This window comes from Ictidomys tridecemlineatus, chromosome X (assembly GCF_052094955.1).
Source record: "Ictidomys tridecemlineatus isolate mIctTri1 chromosome X, mIctTri1.hap1, whole genome shotgun sequence".
Lineage (NCBI taxonomy): Eukaryota > Metazoa > Chordata > Mammalia > Rodentia > Sciuridae > Ictidomys > Ictidomys tridecemlineatus.
The window spans coordinates 97,746,449-97,761,883 of NC_135493.1; the positions used below are offsets into that span (position 1 = coordinate 97,746,449).

The 15,435-nt window shown below is 32.7% G+C and overlaps 1 protein-coding gene across 1 annotated transcript in view; it reads right to left on the reverse strand.

The window, feature by feature from the left end:
- Cfap47 (cilia and flagella associated protein 47) overlaps nt 1–15,435 on the reverse strand; it is a 408,435-nt gene that overhangs the window by 316,363 nt on the left and 76,637 nt on the right. The window contains exons 22-23 of the mRNA XM_021725557.3: nt 5,672–5,813; nt 3,315–3,409 (exon numbers count right to left, since the gene is read on the reverse strand). Coding sequence (XP_021581232.3) covers nt 3,315–3,409; nt 5,672–5,813 — 237 coding nt within the window. The remainder of the gene's footprint in view (nt 1–3,314; nt 3,410–5,671; nt 5,814–15,435) is intronic.

Genomic DNA, 15,435 nt, shown 5'->3' on the forward strand with positions numbered 1-15,435 from the left:
CAATGCCTCAAGCATTTAAACATCTAATTAGTTCTAATATTTGTATATCTTAACCATAACAAAGCAAATTTACATATTTTCAAGAAACTTTTAATATAGGTTGCCGCAGTCCGGCTGCAGCAAACTAACTGGGGGGTGACGAGCAACTTGTGTACATTGATACAGCAGGAGTGGGAGCCCTTTATTGTAGGACAGGAGGGGTATATATACATTCCACACAGCTTATCTTAATTAACATAAACTAGATACAGCAGTCAACCAATAAGGAATCTCCACACTTAATGGCTCACTGATGTTCCTTCACAAACCACTCCCTTTGGCAAAATGCCAGGCACCATCTTGACTTGTTTACAGACCGTAACAATAGGTGGGCACAAAAATCATACCAGCCATTTGAATGCCTTATTATAGCATTCTAAAATGAGGAAAAGTTATATCTCTTAATGATTTCTATCTATAGCATGGCAAATAACAATAACAATAAAAGTATCTACTTCTATTTTCTATAATTGTGAGAATGGAACTAATAGTTATCCATAGAGAAACACTTATTACATTGTATATTTAGTATTGTGTTAGTTTTTCTTCATACTTTTATCAAAATGATACATAAATGTACCTTAAAAAGAGTTCAAAAATGCTTATTAAAAGTTGTTGTTCACCTCAGCACCTTCCCATCAACAGTTCTGCAACTGATTTTAGCCAATGCTGGTTTGAGATTTTATCTAGAATAGCCTTATTCTAAATGTAATGTTGATATAGTTTCTGTTGGGTTTCTATTGCTGCTATAACATGCTGCCCTCAACATAGTGACTTAAAGAACAGAAAATTTATTATATTACATCCCTGTAGGGTAGAAATTCAACACAATATCACTTAAGTAAGATCCAAGGTATAGGGGTTTTATGTTTGGGATTGGAGTCCCTGATGACTTCATGGCTGTGGCATGCTTGGTGCCTGGGAAAGTTTCTGTGCAAAGGCATAGGATGCCAGGTGGCTATGGTAATGCCCCCCATGCTAGACCTGAATCTTAGGCACATAACTCCTGGGAATAAAGGAACTTGCTTCCTTGATAACTACAATGTTTCACCAAGCTCCTGGAGTGCCCACCTAACAGTAACTTCAGACAATGGACTTTATTGAGAACTGCACAAAGATCCTAACATTGCATTTGTAACTGTGAACTCTAACTTCAGAATAAGCAACCTTACTGATACTCTAAATAATAATGTGGTTATGATACTAATAGCCTAATGTAACCTATTGGCATAAAAAAATGTGGCCCCTTGGACAAAGAGCCACTCTGTCACCTTCCCTGCCTCTGCACCTTGTCTCTGTGTCTCTCTTTATTATTATTCCTTATACCAAGGTGTTGGCAGGAACTGTTTTCCTTTCTGAAAGCTCTGGGGAAGAGTCCCTTTTATTACCTTTTTCAGTTTCTAGAGGCCAGCTGCATTCCTTGGCTGGTGGCCTCCTTCTATCTTCAAAGCCAGCAATACAGCAAATCTTTCTGACCCTTCCTCTGTTGTCACATTCCCCTCTGATATAGTCAGAAAAGGTTCAGTACTTTTAACCATTCAAATGATTAGAATGGAATCACCAAGATAATCCAAGACAATTTCCACTTCTCAACATCCTTAAAATACATCAACAAAGCATCTTTTGCAGTGTAAGCTAATGTATTTGTGAATTCTGGATATTAGGATTTAATTATGTTTGAGAGCCATTATTCTGTCTTCCATGTGGCTATTTCATGATTTATCAGCTTCAGATTATTGTCTCTTGACTGCCCCAAGAAAGACAAGTATTTAGTCCATTTACACTACATCCAGTCTTCTCCTCACTTCCTATTTTTTTGATATTTATATTATTTCAACTCTTCTATTAGTCAACTAATAGTTTTAAGCAATACATTTATATCTCTAGTTCTTTTCCTGTCAACCTTTGATACTATCCTTTAGTTACTCACTGGGTAAAATGAGCTTTATTACTCCTTCCAGGATTTCCCAACTTTTTTGTCCACTTAACTTTCACATAATGTATTGATGCATGTCATTTCACATATGACAAATTATAAATGATAATATTTTAATTCTGTTCCATAAACATATTAAGTTTTCTCTGTATATATTATGTGGTCTGTGCAAATATCATTCATAGGGAATACAAGTAGTATATTAAAGTCACATTTTCTTCCCCCTGGGGCCAGTGTGACTCTTTTGCCTCTTAAAGAGAAGGATGTTGGGATCTAGATCTTTTTTTTCTTACAGAACAAAATTTTAATGATATGAAATAATCTCACATGTAAGAAGGGATTTTTAACATCTGAAATTAAATTCATTTCACTTCACTAAAGTTCCCTTTCTAGTGCTACATACAAGAGGTGTTTTGTATGCTCAAAATTCTATTAGAAAATGTCTTATTGACTTTTTTGTAAACATTTTTCTTCAGTTATAGATGGACACAATGATTTTATTTTATTTATTTATTTTTGTATGGTGCTGAGGCTTGAACTGAGTGCCTCACACATGCTAGGTGAGCCCACTACCACTAAGCTACAACCCCAGCCCTCTTATTGACTTTTTAGGCCCTAAAAAAACCAACATTTTTAAATGCCAAAGATACTGATCTCTAACTATAATTTCATATAGCATTCTGCTATTTTACAGATATAACATTAAATATTTTCTCCGTATACCTCTTCAGCACTACAGAAGTTCATAAATGGTAATAGGAATAATAATGTACTAGGAAAAAAGGGTAATTCAAATACAAATGCCTATGACATGTATGTACATGCTCTCCTTTCTTATAGACTCCTATTTTAGAAGAAAGGCAGAGAGATTCAGTAAGCAAAAAGAGTCGATCAATGTAAAAATTATTTTATACCTCAATTTTTAGCTTTTATTATTGCTACTTGACAAATTTTCTTATATGTATGGAATATAGTTCACATTAATTTAAATCATAGCTTCCATTTTATTAAGAAAATAATTTAATTTTATTCAAATATTTTGAATATTCTTATTAAGTATATGCATCTATTTATAAGGTATTTATAAGATACATAGCTTTATATGTGACTATATGCTTTGAAAATTACTTTGAGAAATTATACATGCACACACTACACACATATACACACTTTAAAAAAGTGCCAGTATTCTTGCTCCAAATAGCATAAATATTAGGGAAAATATTGCTCATAGGGAATATTTCAAATCATTCAAAATCCATTTAGTAAACTAAAAATCATGATTAAAAAAACCATAATTATAAAACAATTATAAACTGTATAAATTCTCTATACATACCTGAGTTTTGTTGACCTTTTTATTAGCCTCCATCTCATGTAAAGGAATGTGAAATACAAACTCAGTACTGGATAAACTCAATGGTGCTTGTAATACTTTGAAAGAAAAGTAAATATTCTGATAAGGTATTAATAGATATAAGCTCATAGGCACTTAGTATATTTATCTACATGAAACACAGAGAAAATAAGGCTTGCTTCTATGATTACATTTCTAGCTAGGAAATAAAATTATGTTTAAAAATATTTCAAAAATATCCTGCTTTTCATACTTACAACATTCAATTTTATGAATTTAATAATCAATTACCATTAAATGTTACCAATGAGATGATAGAAAGTATGCAATATACTTAATATTGAGCTAAGAAAAATGTATACAGTTAAAATGATACCCATAGTAAAGTTTGATCAATGCCAAAATGAGGAGAAATGAAGAAAAAATTACTGGAATTCAGGAGAATATATAGATGGTATATCATATAATATTTCCTAGATAAAACAAGAAAGTTCTAAGAGTAAATGGCTTATTCTATAGAAAATTAGGAATGGGTAGCTATAAAAATACTTAAATGTCTTAGAAGTTATTGTTGCCTGCTAGAAAAACCTATACTTTTTGAAAAATACAGCTGAGACATTTGAATTTTTAATAGAAACTAAAAGATCTCATAAGAAATTAGGAAAACAAGTGTATGAAATGCATTAATTTATGATCCTGAACATGTATGTATTTCACACATGCTTTATTATATCACTAAAATTAATGGATATTTTGCAGGGAGCTCAGGATCTGTGGGATAACAGAAATTTGTAGATTGTGGTCACCATTGTATCATACACAATATCTGTCATGAGAAATTATGGAAAAGATAACATTATGACAGATATACAAAAAGTAGTACATATAATATGGCCTTTGTAAATACAAACTGGCAATAGAGGATACACAGAAAATAATAGGGTGTTTATATCTTTAAAAAGTGGGCATTGTTTTGGCATGTTACTTCACCAGTTAGAAAGTCTTATTTCATTTAAACAAAGAAGTTATATTCTCCCTAGAATAGATTATTAGAGAATCATGTTCTGGAGAAACTGAACCATCAGGTGACTCACCAACTAACACTTCAGACCACCTTACTCCCTCACATTAAAAATGTTCATTGGTATCCTGACTGCTAGATACAGTATTTGATGCCAAAGCTAGCCTTTTCAGAGTCACTAATAAGCATGAAAGAACAGGTAAAGGTCGACAGAAATAAAAGGAACTACTCTGCTGAGAACCATTGCCAAGTAGGAATGATGCATGGCATGACCCAGGTCATTTGCAGTGACATTGCATGTAAGGTGACCTTGGTCAAGGACCAGGGCGGATCCGGGTTTAGGGCGGATCAAGGTTTAGGGCGGTCCAGGTTTAAGGTGTATCCTGCTGGGAATAGGGCGTATCCTGCTAATATAATGAATGAGGAACTCATGATGAGTGATAATCTACCTAATTTAGACAGCAAAAACCAGACAATGTTGATTTTCTTTTTTAAAAAAGATACTTTAAAACATGATTTTTAAAAAATGTTAATTTCTTAGGGCTTCCATACCAGCTCTGTACTTCCTAATTAGGGATTTTAAATGAGAGTGAAATAAATTTCTATCATGCACATGCTATTTTAGTGAGGCCTGTCTAATGAAATGCCATGCATAATTATTAACTGATATGATACTCATTCACCATAATTAATGACAATTTAACTCAGTATCAGAACTATAAAAACAAGTATAGGCTTCTTTACTTTCCAGGGGAAAAAACATTCAAGCTCATATGATAAAAAGCAAAGCCAAAGCTTGCTGAAAGTGTTTGAAGTACACTTCAGTTTTATTCAAGAATATTTGTAAATAGTAAGTAAATATTCAAAAATCTAACTCAAAATTTGATTGTACTTAATAATTGTCTTTAAATGTACCAACTTTTCTAGTAAACCCAATCTTTTGGAATAAAAAACATTTTCTAAAATGAAATTGTCAGTTTTTTTCATTTTATTTTCAATTCCTTTTATTTCAATAACTTATAATTTGCCTTAATAAATTTAAATCTTCCCACACAATAAATTACTAAATCTACTTTTATTCTCTTCTAATTTATTTTAGCAATTAGTCACTTACCTACAAATATATCTGTGGTTTTAGTTAACATTTAATTCTATGTACTCAAAACTTAAATGACATGCAAGGAAATCATATCATAATCTTACCTTCTCATAAGTCTATTTTTGAAAAATGAATATCACTCTGATTTTTTAAACTTTTAGATGCTTAAGTAAAAATCTTTGTTTTACCCACATCAGTTGCCTATTTCTTATTACATACCAGTTGCTTGAACAGAACATGGTTTGATAAGTGGTGTGGTCTTTGACAAATCAGAATTTTTCGTTGACAAATATTCAGTGTAAAGTTCTGAAGCCTTAAAGGAATTAATATAAATTTGAATGCTGAAGTCATATGTTGCCACCTGAGATTAAAAAAAAAAAAAAAAAAAAACAACAACAAAAAAACATTATACTATGACTTTTTTTTTGAGGAATATGTGATATCATTGATTTGGCAACAGTTCATAAGAACAGTTTTCAAATTAAAATTATCTTGTGATAGTGAAGCCACATTTACTGAAAACAATAAGATTACTTTTTGTGAGGTTAAAATTGTTCTAAAAAATAAAAAATACATAAATATTTAAACAATTCCTATTTATTTTAAGTGAACTAAAAATCCAAATATACAACCTATAGTTATAAAACTATAGGGAGAAATGTAAGAAAACATGATTAATTTTATAATTTAAAACATATGTACTGTTAAAGACATTTATTTATTTATTTATTTATTTATTTTTAAATTTTTAATCTTTATTTTTTAGTTCTCGGCGGACACAACATCTTTGTCGGTATGTGGTGCTGAGGATCGAACCCGGGCCGCAGGCATGCCAGGCGAGCGCGCTACCGCTTGAGCCACATCCCCAGCCCCTAAAGACATTTATTAAGGAAATAAAATTAAAAGCCAAAATACACAGTTCTCTCTCTCTCTCTCTCTCTCTCTCTCTCACACACACACACACAAAAAAAAAAAAAAAAAAAAAAAACTGTATCCAAAATACTATAAAAAGATTCAAAGGTCAACCAAAAAAAATGTTCTAGCTAATGAAAACACAGGTGAAAGATTTGAAGACAATTTAGAAAAGAAGATATGCACATAATGACACATTAGCACATGAAACTATGACATTTACTGGCAAACAGATAGAACTGATACCATGCTAAGTGAAATAAGCCAGACTCAGAAATAAAGAGTCTGCCAGGCACAGTGGCACATGCCTGTAATTCCAGCAGCTCAGAAGGCTGAAGCAAGAGGATCATGAGTTCAAAGCCAGCCTCAGCAAAAGCGAGGTGGTAAGCAACTCAGTGAGACCCTGTGTCTAAACAAAATACAAAATAGGGCTGGGGATGTGGCTCAGTGCTTGAGTGTCCCTGAGTTCAATCCCCAGTTCCAAAAAAGATAGAAAATAAAGTGTCAAATGTTTTCTCTGATATGCAGAAGCTAGAGAGAAATAAATGGGGGGGAATAGAAGGGGGTTCCATGAAAAATAGAAAGGAAATCAGTAGAGGAAGAGGACCAAGGGGAAGGGCAAAGGGACAGGAAAAGGGAAGGAAATGTAAAATGAAATTGACCAAATGATGCTATGTACATATATGAATATATCATAGTGAATTTCACTTTATTTGTAACTATGAAGCACTGATTGAAAAAATATTAAATACAAGGAAGACCAGAATAGCAAAAGGCAGGTGGTAGGGTAAAGAGGAATTACTCAGGACTGAAATGGAACAAATTATATTCCATGCATGTATGATTATATCAAAATTAAAAATGATATTATGATATAATAATATCAAAATGATTGTATCAAAATTTATATTATGTATGACTATAATACATTAATAAAGAACATTTTTAAAAGATGTAACATCATTAGACATTAGGGAAATAAATGCAAATTGAAATCACAAGAAATACCATCTCCCATCTATCAAACTGATTAAACAAAAGTAACAATACTAAGTGCTGGTAAAGATGTGAACACCTAGTACATCCATTCATTGCTGACAGGAATAAAAAAATTTATAGTAACTTTGGAAAAGAGTTTTCCTTTTTATTAGAAAGTCACATATGTATAGTTAACATGAGGCTCAGGTCTTCTGTGGACACAGGATATCTTTCAATATTTGCATTTACTCTAATTTCTTTCATCAATATTTTGTGGTTATTTTTCATTTCCTTGGTTAAGTCAAATTCCTAAGGATTAGGTTCTTTTTTATACTACTACAAATGATATTGTTTATTTTTTAATTTTTATTTATTTCTTTATTTATCAGTACTGGGGATTGATCTCAGGGGCACTCAACCACTGAGCCACATCCCCAGCCCTATTTTGTATTTTATTTAGAGACAGTGTCTCACTGACTTGCTTAGGGCCTTGCCTTTGCTGAGACTGGCTTTGAACTTGCGACCCTCCTGCCTCAGCCTCCTGAACTGTGGAATTATAGGCATGTGTCACGGACCCTGGCTGGTATTGTTTCTTAATTTCATTTTCGATTGTTCCTTGATAGTGAATAAAAACACAACTAATTTTAATAGGCTTTGCATCCTGCAATTTTACTGAATTTATTTAATGGGCCTAAGAGTTTTTTTTCCAGAGTCTTTAGAGTTTTTACCATTTGCTACTTCTTCTAAACAGAGTACTACAAGTTCAAGCCAGAACAATTGTTTCTTTTTTTATGTAAATTTTTTAATTTATATATGATAGAATGCATTATAATTATTATTAATATAGAGCAAAATTTTTCATATCTCTAGTTGTATACATAGCATATTCACACCAATTCATGTCTTCATACATGTACTTTGGATAGTAATGATCGTCAATATTTCACCATCATTAATTACCCCCTCACTTCCCCTTCAACCCCTCTGTCCTATTTAGAGTTCTCTATTCCTCCCATGCTCCTGCTCCCATTATGAATCAGCCTCCTTATATCAAAGAAAACATTTAGCATTCCAGTGGTGCAATTGGTTAGCATGCAGTACTTACACAGCAGTGCAATTATTTCTTAGCAAGAAAAAGAAATGGAAGGAATCTAAGTCAGAAAGGAAAAAGGAAAATTGTCTCTCTTTTCCGATGATATGACCCCATATGTAGAAAACCCTAAATACTACACACACACACACACACACACACACACACACACAATCTTGCCCTGGGTTTCTTTGCTAAGTTTCTAGAGATAAGCAGTGGAAAATGGCAAGAATGTGAATATTTTGAACGTGAAGAAGTAAGAATAATAGTCCTCTGACCTACCAAAAGCCTCCAAAATTAAGACAACGATGATGGGCTTCAGAAGTACATACATTTAGTTCTGTGCTCTACTTATAAAGTTCATGCTGACAATCAGAAAAGTTTCAAATAAAATGAAGAATTAAATAATATAAAGGTTATATTTTGGTTGTACTCATTTGTAATGCCCTACAATGGAAAACACTTGGGTTTTCATTTTGTTTTTATTTAACTCTAGCTACTAATTCCATCTCTTGTCACAGAATCTTATGTAAACAGTCTGTTCTCATAACAGAATTATAGAAGCATAAAATACTGCAGCATGTGTTATTTTAATGGCTGTTTCATTTCTTTGACAAAACAAAGCAAGCAACTCATTCCCACAATAATCTATTTCTGCAGTAGCACCAGCAAGCAGACGTCAAAGAGAAAATTGCATAAAGATGTAGTATTTCATGTACAAATACAACCTGCTTTGATATTTTACACACAAAGAAAAATACAATAAAATTCTTTGTTTAATCTTATTTTTCTTTATTTTTGTTTAATCTTATTCTTCCAGTAACTAGTTACATTTTATGTCTCATATCTATTTTTCATCTTTTGGTCCATCTGCCTTTTTCTTAATTTGTTATTAATATAAATCAATATTTTGTATTATATATGTTTTAACATTATTTACAGTCATCCTTCAGTATCCATGGGGTATTGGTTCTAGGACATACGTCACCTCCCCTTCCCACACTGTGGATACCAAAAATTAAGTGATTTATAGAGAGAAAAGAACATTAGACTTACCACAACAAAACCACCACAGTATCCAAAGAAGAATAACTTGGAAAGTTTGCATGCTATTCTAAGTGCTTTCCCAGATGTTGTTATTCAAAGACAGGAATACCTCAAATTGAAAAAGGATATTCTAACAAAGGACAAATTTCAGTCCTGATGAAGCCAGAATTAGACGGGCAGTCAGTAAAGATAGGTAAATCTGTAAATAAACCCTGCTTTATATGCTTGCCTCAGCATGCTTCTTTAATGTTCAAACTTCAACATATGGAGAAGAAGGACTTATTACCCATAACCAGTGGTATCACTGAGACCAGGGTTGGTAGAAAAAACTGCTTATGAATCAAAACAGAGCAGTTATCATATGTCCTGCCTTTATATCTTTGAGGCACTACTTTCAGAATAACAATTATAAAAGATTACACAAAGGGTTGCAAATTCTTAAAGGGCTGACAAATGTTGGTAGAAAAAAGAGAGGTAAACAATTCTACCTAATATTCCAAAACTTCAGGGCAAATATAGAACAGCAGAGTTGAGACCTTAGAACAAATGAGACACTGAAGATTAACCAGCCTATGGCACAGTGCTGCCAAATAGTAGAAGGAAAACTAAGGATAATAATATGGAATGATCTATATCACTGTTGTCCAATGTAATTTTCTGTAGTAATGAAAATGTTCTGCACTATACAAAAGTCACATGTGGATAATGAGAAGTTGAAATGAGACAATTGTGAGGAATAAACTACTTCTTAAAAGTCAGTTAATTTTAATCAAATTAAACTTTAAATATCTACATGTAACTAGTAGCTAACATATACATATACAACTGTACATACAGGATGAGTAGACATGTGAGTCACCCATAAGGAGAGGGGGAGCTTGAGTGACAGTAAAGACACCAGTCAGTGACAGTAAAGACACCAATCAATCCAATCAATGCCAAATATAATGGCAATTGACCACCAATACTTTTTAAATTTTTATTTGCTCTTTTTAGTTATATGACAGTAGAATATATTTTGACATATCATACATATATGGAGTATAATTTCCCATACTTGTGGTTGTACATGATGTGGATTTACACTGGTCATGTTTTCACATATGAACATAGGAAAGTTACGTCCGATTCATTTTACCATTTTCTTCATTCTAATACCCCCTCCCTTCCCCCTGTCCAATCAGTGAACCTCCACTCCTACCTCCCCCCAACCTATTGTGAGTCAGCATCCACATATCAGAGAGAACATTTGGTTTTTTGGAATTGGTCTATTTCACTTAGCATGATAGTCTCCGGTTTGATCCATTTACCAGCAAATGCCAACATTTCATTTTTCTTTATAGGTGAACAATATTCCATTGTGTGTATGTACCACATTTTTTATCCATTCATCAGTTGAAGGTCACCTAGGCTGGTTCCATAGCTTAGCTATTGTGAATTGAGCTGCTATAAATACTGATATGGCCACATCAGTATAGTATGTGTGTATATAGTTGTAGTTGGACACAAAACCTTTTATTTGTTTATTTATTTTTATGTGGTGCTGAGGATGGAAGCCAGTGCCTCACACATGCTAGGCAAGTGCTCTACTGATGAGCCACAACTCCAGCCTCTCAGTGTAGTTTTAATTTGCATTTCTCTAATTGTTAGTGATGTTGAAACTTTTTTTCATATATTTGTTGACTATTTGTATATTTTCTTCTGTGAAGTGCCTGTTAAGTTACTTTACCCATTTATTGATTGGGTTATTTGGGGTTTTATTTGGTGCTAAGTTTTTTGAGTTTTTTATATATCTTGGAGATTAATCTTCTGAGGTCCAAGTGGCAAAGATTTTCTCCCATTCTGTAGGCTTTCTCTGTACATTCTTGATTGTTTCCTTTGCAGTGAAGAAGTTGTTTAGTTTGATATCATCCCATTTATTGATTCTTGATTTTACTTCTTGAATTTTAGGAGTCTTGCTGAAGAATTAGATCTCTAAGCCAACATAACAGATTTGGGCCTACTTTTCTTCTAGTAAGTGCAGAGTCTTTCATCTAATGCATAGGCACTTGATCCACTTTGAGTTGATTTTTTTGCAGGGTGAGAGATAGGGTTTTAATTTTATTCTATTATATACAGATTTCCAGTTTTCCTAGCACCATTTGTTGAAGGGTCTATCTTTTCTTCAATGTATATTTATGGCACCCTTATCTAGTATGAGATAACTTTATTTATGTGTGTTTGTCTATCTTCTATTCTGTTCCATTGGTCTATGTGTTTGTTTTGGTGCCAATACCATACTATTTTTGTTACTATATCTCTGTAGCATAATTCAAAGTTTTTTGGTTTTGTAATGCCTCCTTCTTCACTTCTCTTGCTCAGGATTGCTTCACCTATTCTGGGCTTCTTATTGTTCCAAATGAATTTTTATTATATACCTTTAATTTTATTCATTTATTTTTATGTGGTGCTGAGTATCGAACACAGTGCCTCACAAGTGCCAGATGAGTGCCCTATCACTGAGCCACAACCTCAGCCTCCAAATGAATTTCATGATTACCTTTTATATTTCTGTGAAGAACATCATCAGAACCTTAATAGGAAGTGCATTAAATCTGTAATGCTTTTGGTGGTAGGACCATTTTGACAATATAAATTCTTTCTATGCAAGAACATGGGACAACTTTCCATCTTCTAAAGTTTTTTTAAATTTCTTTCTTTAGTGTTCTATAGTTTTCATTGTAGAGGTCTTTCACCTCTTTTGTTAGATTGATTCCCAAATATTTTATTTTTTTGAGGATATTGTGAATCTCTTTCAGTTGATTCATCACTGATGCATAGGAATGTAATTATTTACAGGTGTTAATTTTATATCCTTTTACTTTGCTGAATTTATTTATGAGCTTTAGAAGCTTTTTGGTGAAGTTTTTGGGGGCTTCTAAATATAGAATCCTGTCATCCACAAATAGGGATAGTTTGAGTTCTTTTCCTATTCGTATCCCTTTAACTTCTTTCTTCGTCTAGTTGCTCTAGCTAGAGTTTCTAGAACTATTTGAATAGAAGTGGGAAAAGAGGGTATCACTGTGTTGTTCTAGTTTTTTAGAGGAATGCTTTCAATTTTTTCCCATTTAGAATGATGTTTTGTTAGCCTTGGGATTAGCATATATAGCTTTTATGATGTTGAGGTATGTTCCTACTATCCCTAGTTTTTGTAGTGTTTTGAGTATGAATGGAGCTCTATTTTGTCTAATGCTTTTTCTGCATCTATTGATATAATCATGTGATTCTTGTCTTTAAGTCTATTGATGTATTGAATTACCTTTATTGATTTCTATATGTTGAACCAACCTTGCATCCCTGGGATGAACACCACTTGACCATGGTGTCGTAACTTTTTAATGTATTATATATCATTTGCCAGCATTTTATTTTAAAAATTTTGCATCTATATTCATTAGAGGTATTAGTCTGATGTTTTCTTTCATTGATGTGTCTGGTTTTCAGATCAGAGTGATGCTAGCTTCATAGAGTTTGGAAGGCTTCCCTCCTTTTCTATTTCTTGGAATAATTTGAGGAGGATTTGTGTTAATTCTTCTTTGAAGGTCTGATAGAACTTGGCTGAGAATCCATCTGGTACCGAGGTTTTCTTTGTTGTTAGGCTTTTGATGGCTTCTTCAATTACATTGCTTGAAACTAATCTGTTTAAATATTCAATGTCCTCCTGATTCAATATGGGTAGATCACATGTCTCTAGGAACTTGTCAATGCCTTCAAATTTTTCTATTTTATTAGAGTATGAATTTTCAAAATAGTTTCTATTGTTTATATTTCAGTAGTGTCCATTGTAGTATTTCCTTTCTTAAAAAATATTTTTTAGTTTTAGATAGACATAACATTTTTATTTTATATTTATGTGGCATTGAAAATTGAACCCAGTGCCTCATGCATACTCATTGAGAGCACTCTACCACTGAGCCACAACCCCAGCCCCATGATATTTCCTTATCTATTAAATATTTTAGTAATTTGAGTTTTCTCTTTCTCTGTTAGCTTGGCTAAGGGTTTATCAATTTTATTTATTTTTTTCAAAGAATTAATTGGGGTCTCTGAGGACCTCATGGCTGTGACATGTGTGGTGCCTAGGAATGTTTCTATGCAAAGGTGCAGGATGCCTCACTGCTGTGATAATGCTCTCCACTAGGAGGCTCTGTGCTAGAGTCTTATCAGCCTTGACCTTGATCTCAGGCACATAGCTCCTGGGAATAAAGGAACTTTCTTGGTAGACAACCATAATGTTTCACTAGCTCTGCTACTCCTGAAACTGCCCACCTAACAGTAGCTTTAAACAATGGACTTTTCTGAGAGCTACACAAAGCTCCTAACATTGCATATTGCAACTGTAGAATGTAACTGCAGAAAAACTACATAATGTTGCTAGCCCTGTAACTTTCTGAGTACAAAGAATAATGCTTGAATAGTCTTTAACCTGATGAAGAGACATATGTAAAGATTGTTGCTAAAACTCTCTAGGCCTGCTTCTCCATCAGAGAGTAGCACTCCATCCAACTCCAGCTTTATCTTCAAAAACATCTGTACGTGTGTGAGTTCTTATTTTTCTTATCCCCCTCCACCCCTCGCCAGAACCCACTAGATTGGCCATGCTGGTCACAGTATTTGTTGATTTTGGGGATTTTTTTGTTTTCTTTCAATTCCATTGATTTCAGCTCTGATTTTAATTATTTCCTGTCTTCTTACTGCTTTTGATGTTGATTTGTTCTTCCTTTTCTAGGGTTTAGAGATTTAATGTTAGGCTATTTATCAACAGTACTTTTGATTGTGCTCAAATCTGATGCAGTGTTGAAAAGGGTTACAACTAGAAATAAACCAACTCTTCTGTCTGATTTCACATTTTCCTATTATATGGTTCACCAAAAGAGCACCCATTGACTATTTACATTTACACATATACTCACACAAAGACAAACAACTTATACCTAACTTTAAACAGAGTAAAGGACATCTGAAATGACTGGAACTCAGAAAATCAATCTTGCCTTGCTGGCACTAATTCATAAAGTAAATTCTCATAGGATGTGCTGTCTCTACAGTATTTTACATGTTCTTTTCATTGCTGTACTAAATTACACTCCAGTACACTGAGAAAATTTCCCTTTAAATTTAGAATGATACAAAATATTAAGCAAAGTATATCACTGCACAGAAATATATATATATACACATATATATATATTTATATATTATGAGTGTGTATATATATATACACATCTAAATATAATTGTATAATCAATTTCTAGAATCCTGGAAGAGCCACAATCTAAACACTAATAAATAGATTTCTAATATTTGTTGACTGTGTTAAACAGTTGAGTCAGAGTCAAAATATCATATTGCATATGCATTTACTCAAAATCATGTGAAACATTTAAACTGAATTATGGATTTTTTAAATTTTCTGTGACTCTGAGTAAAACATTTTTTGTATACATTTCCATTATATGAAAATGTAAACTCACTATATAGATTTATTAAGAACAAAACCTTAACATACTTTTAAAAATATGGATTAAATTACTATACAGAAGGTAAGATTCATTTCTTCCTTATTGAAAAGTGTATTTGTGTGTGCTTCTATGAACATGCAAGATGCAAGCTTTGTGCAGAATGACGTATCTTAATTTTTTAGAATTTTTAAATGTCACAAGATTACTTTGTTTTCATTAATTTAGGGATTTAAAATCAAAATTATAACAATATATATTTGAAAATCATCCTACAAAGATTATTTTTAATAATCTTTAATTATTAAAATTATTAATTATTTTAAGCAATTCCTTCCTTCTGTGATTATACACACAGACATGCACCATCATACAGATAACACATCACATGTAATCATTTCAAACTCCTATAGTTTTGAGTTTAACATAATTAACCTATAGAGTGTAATAAAACAACC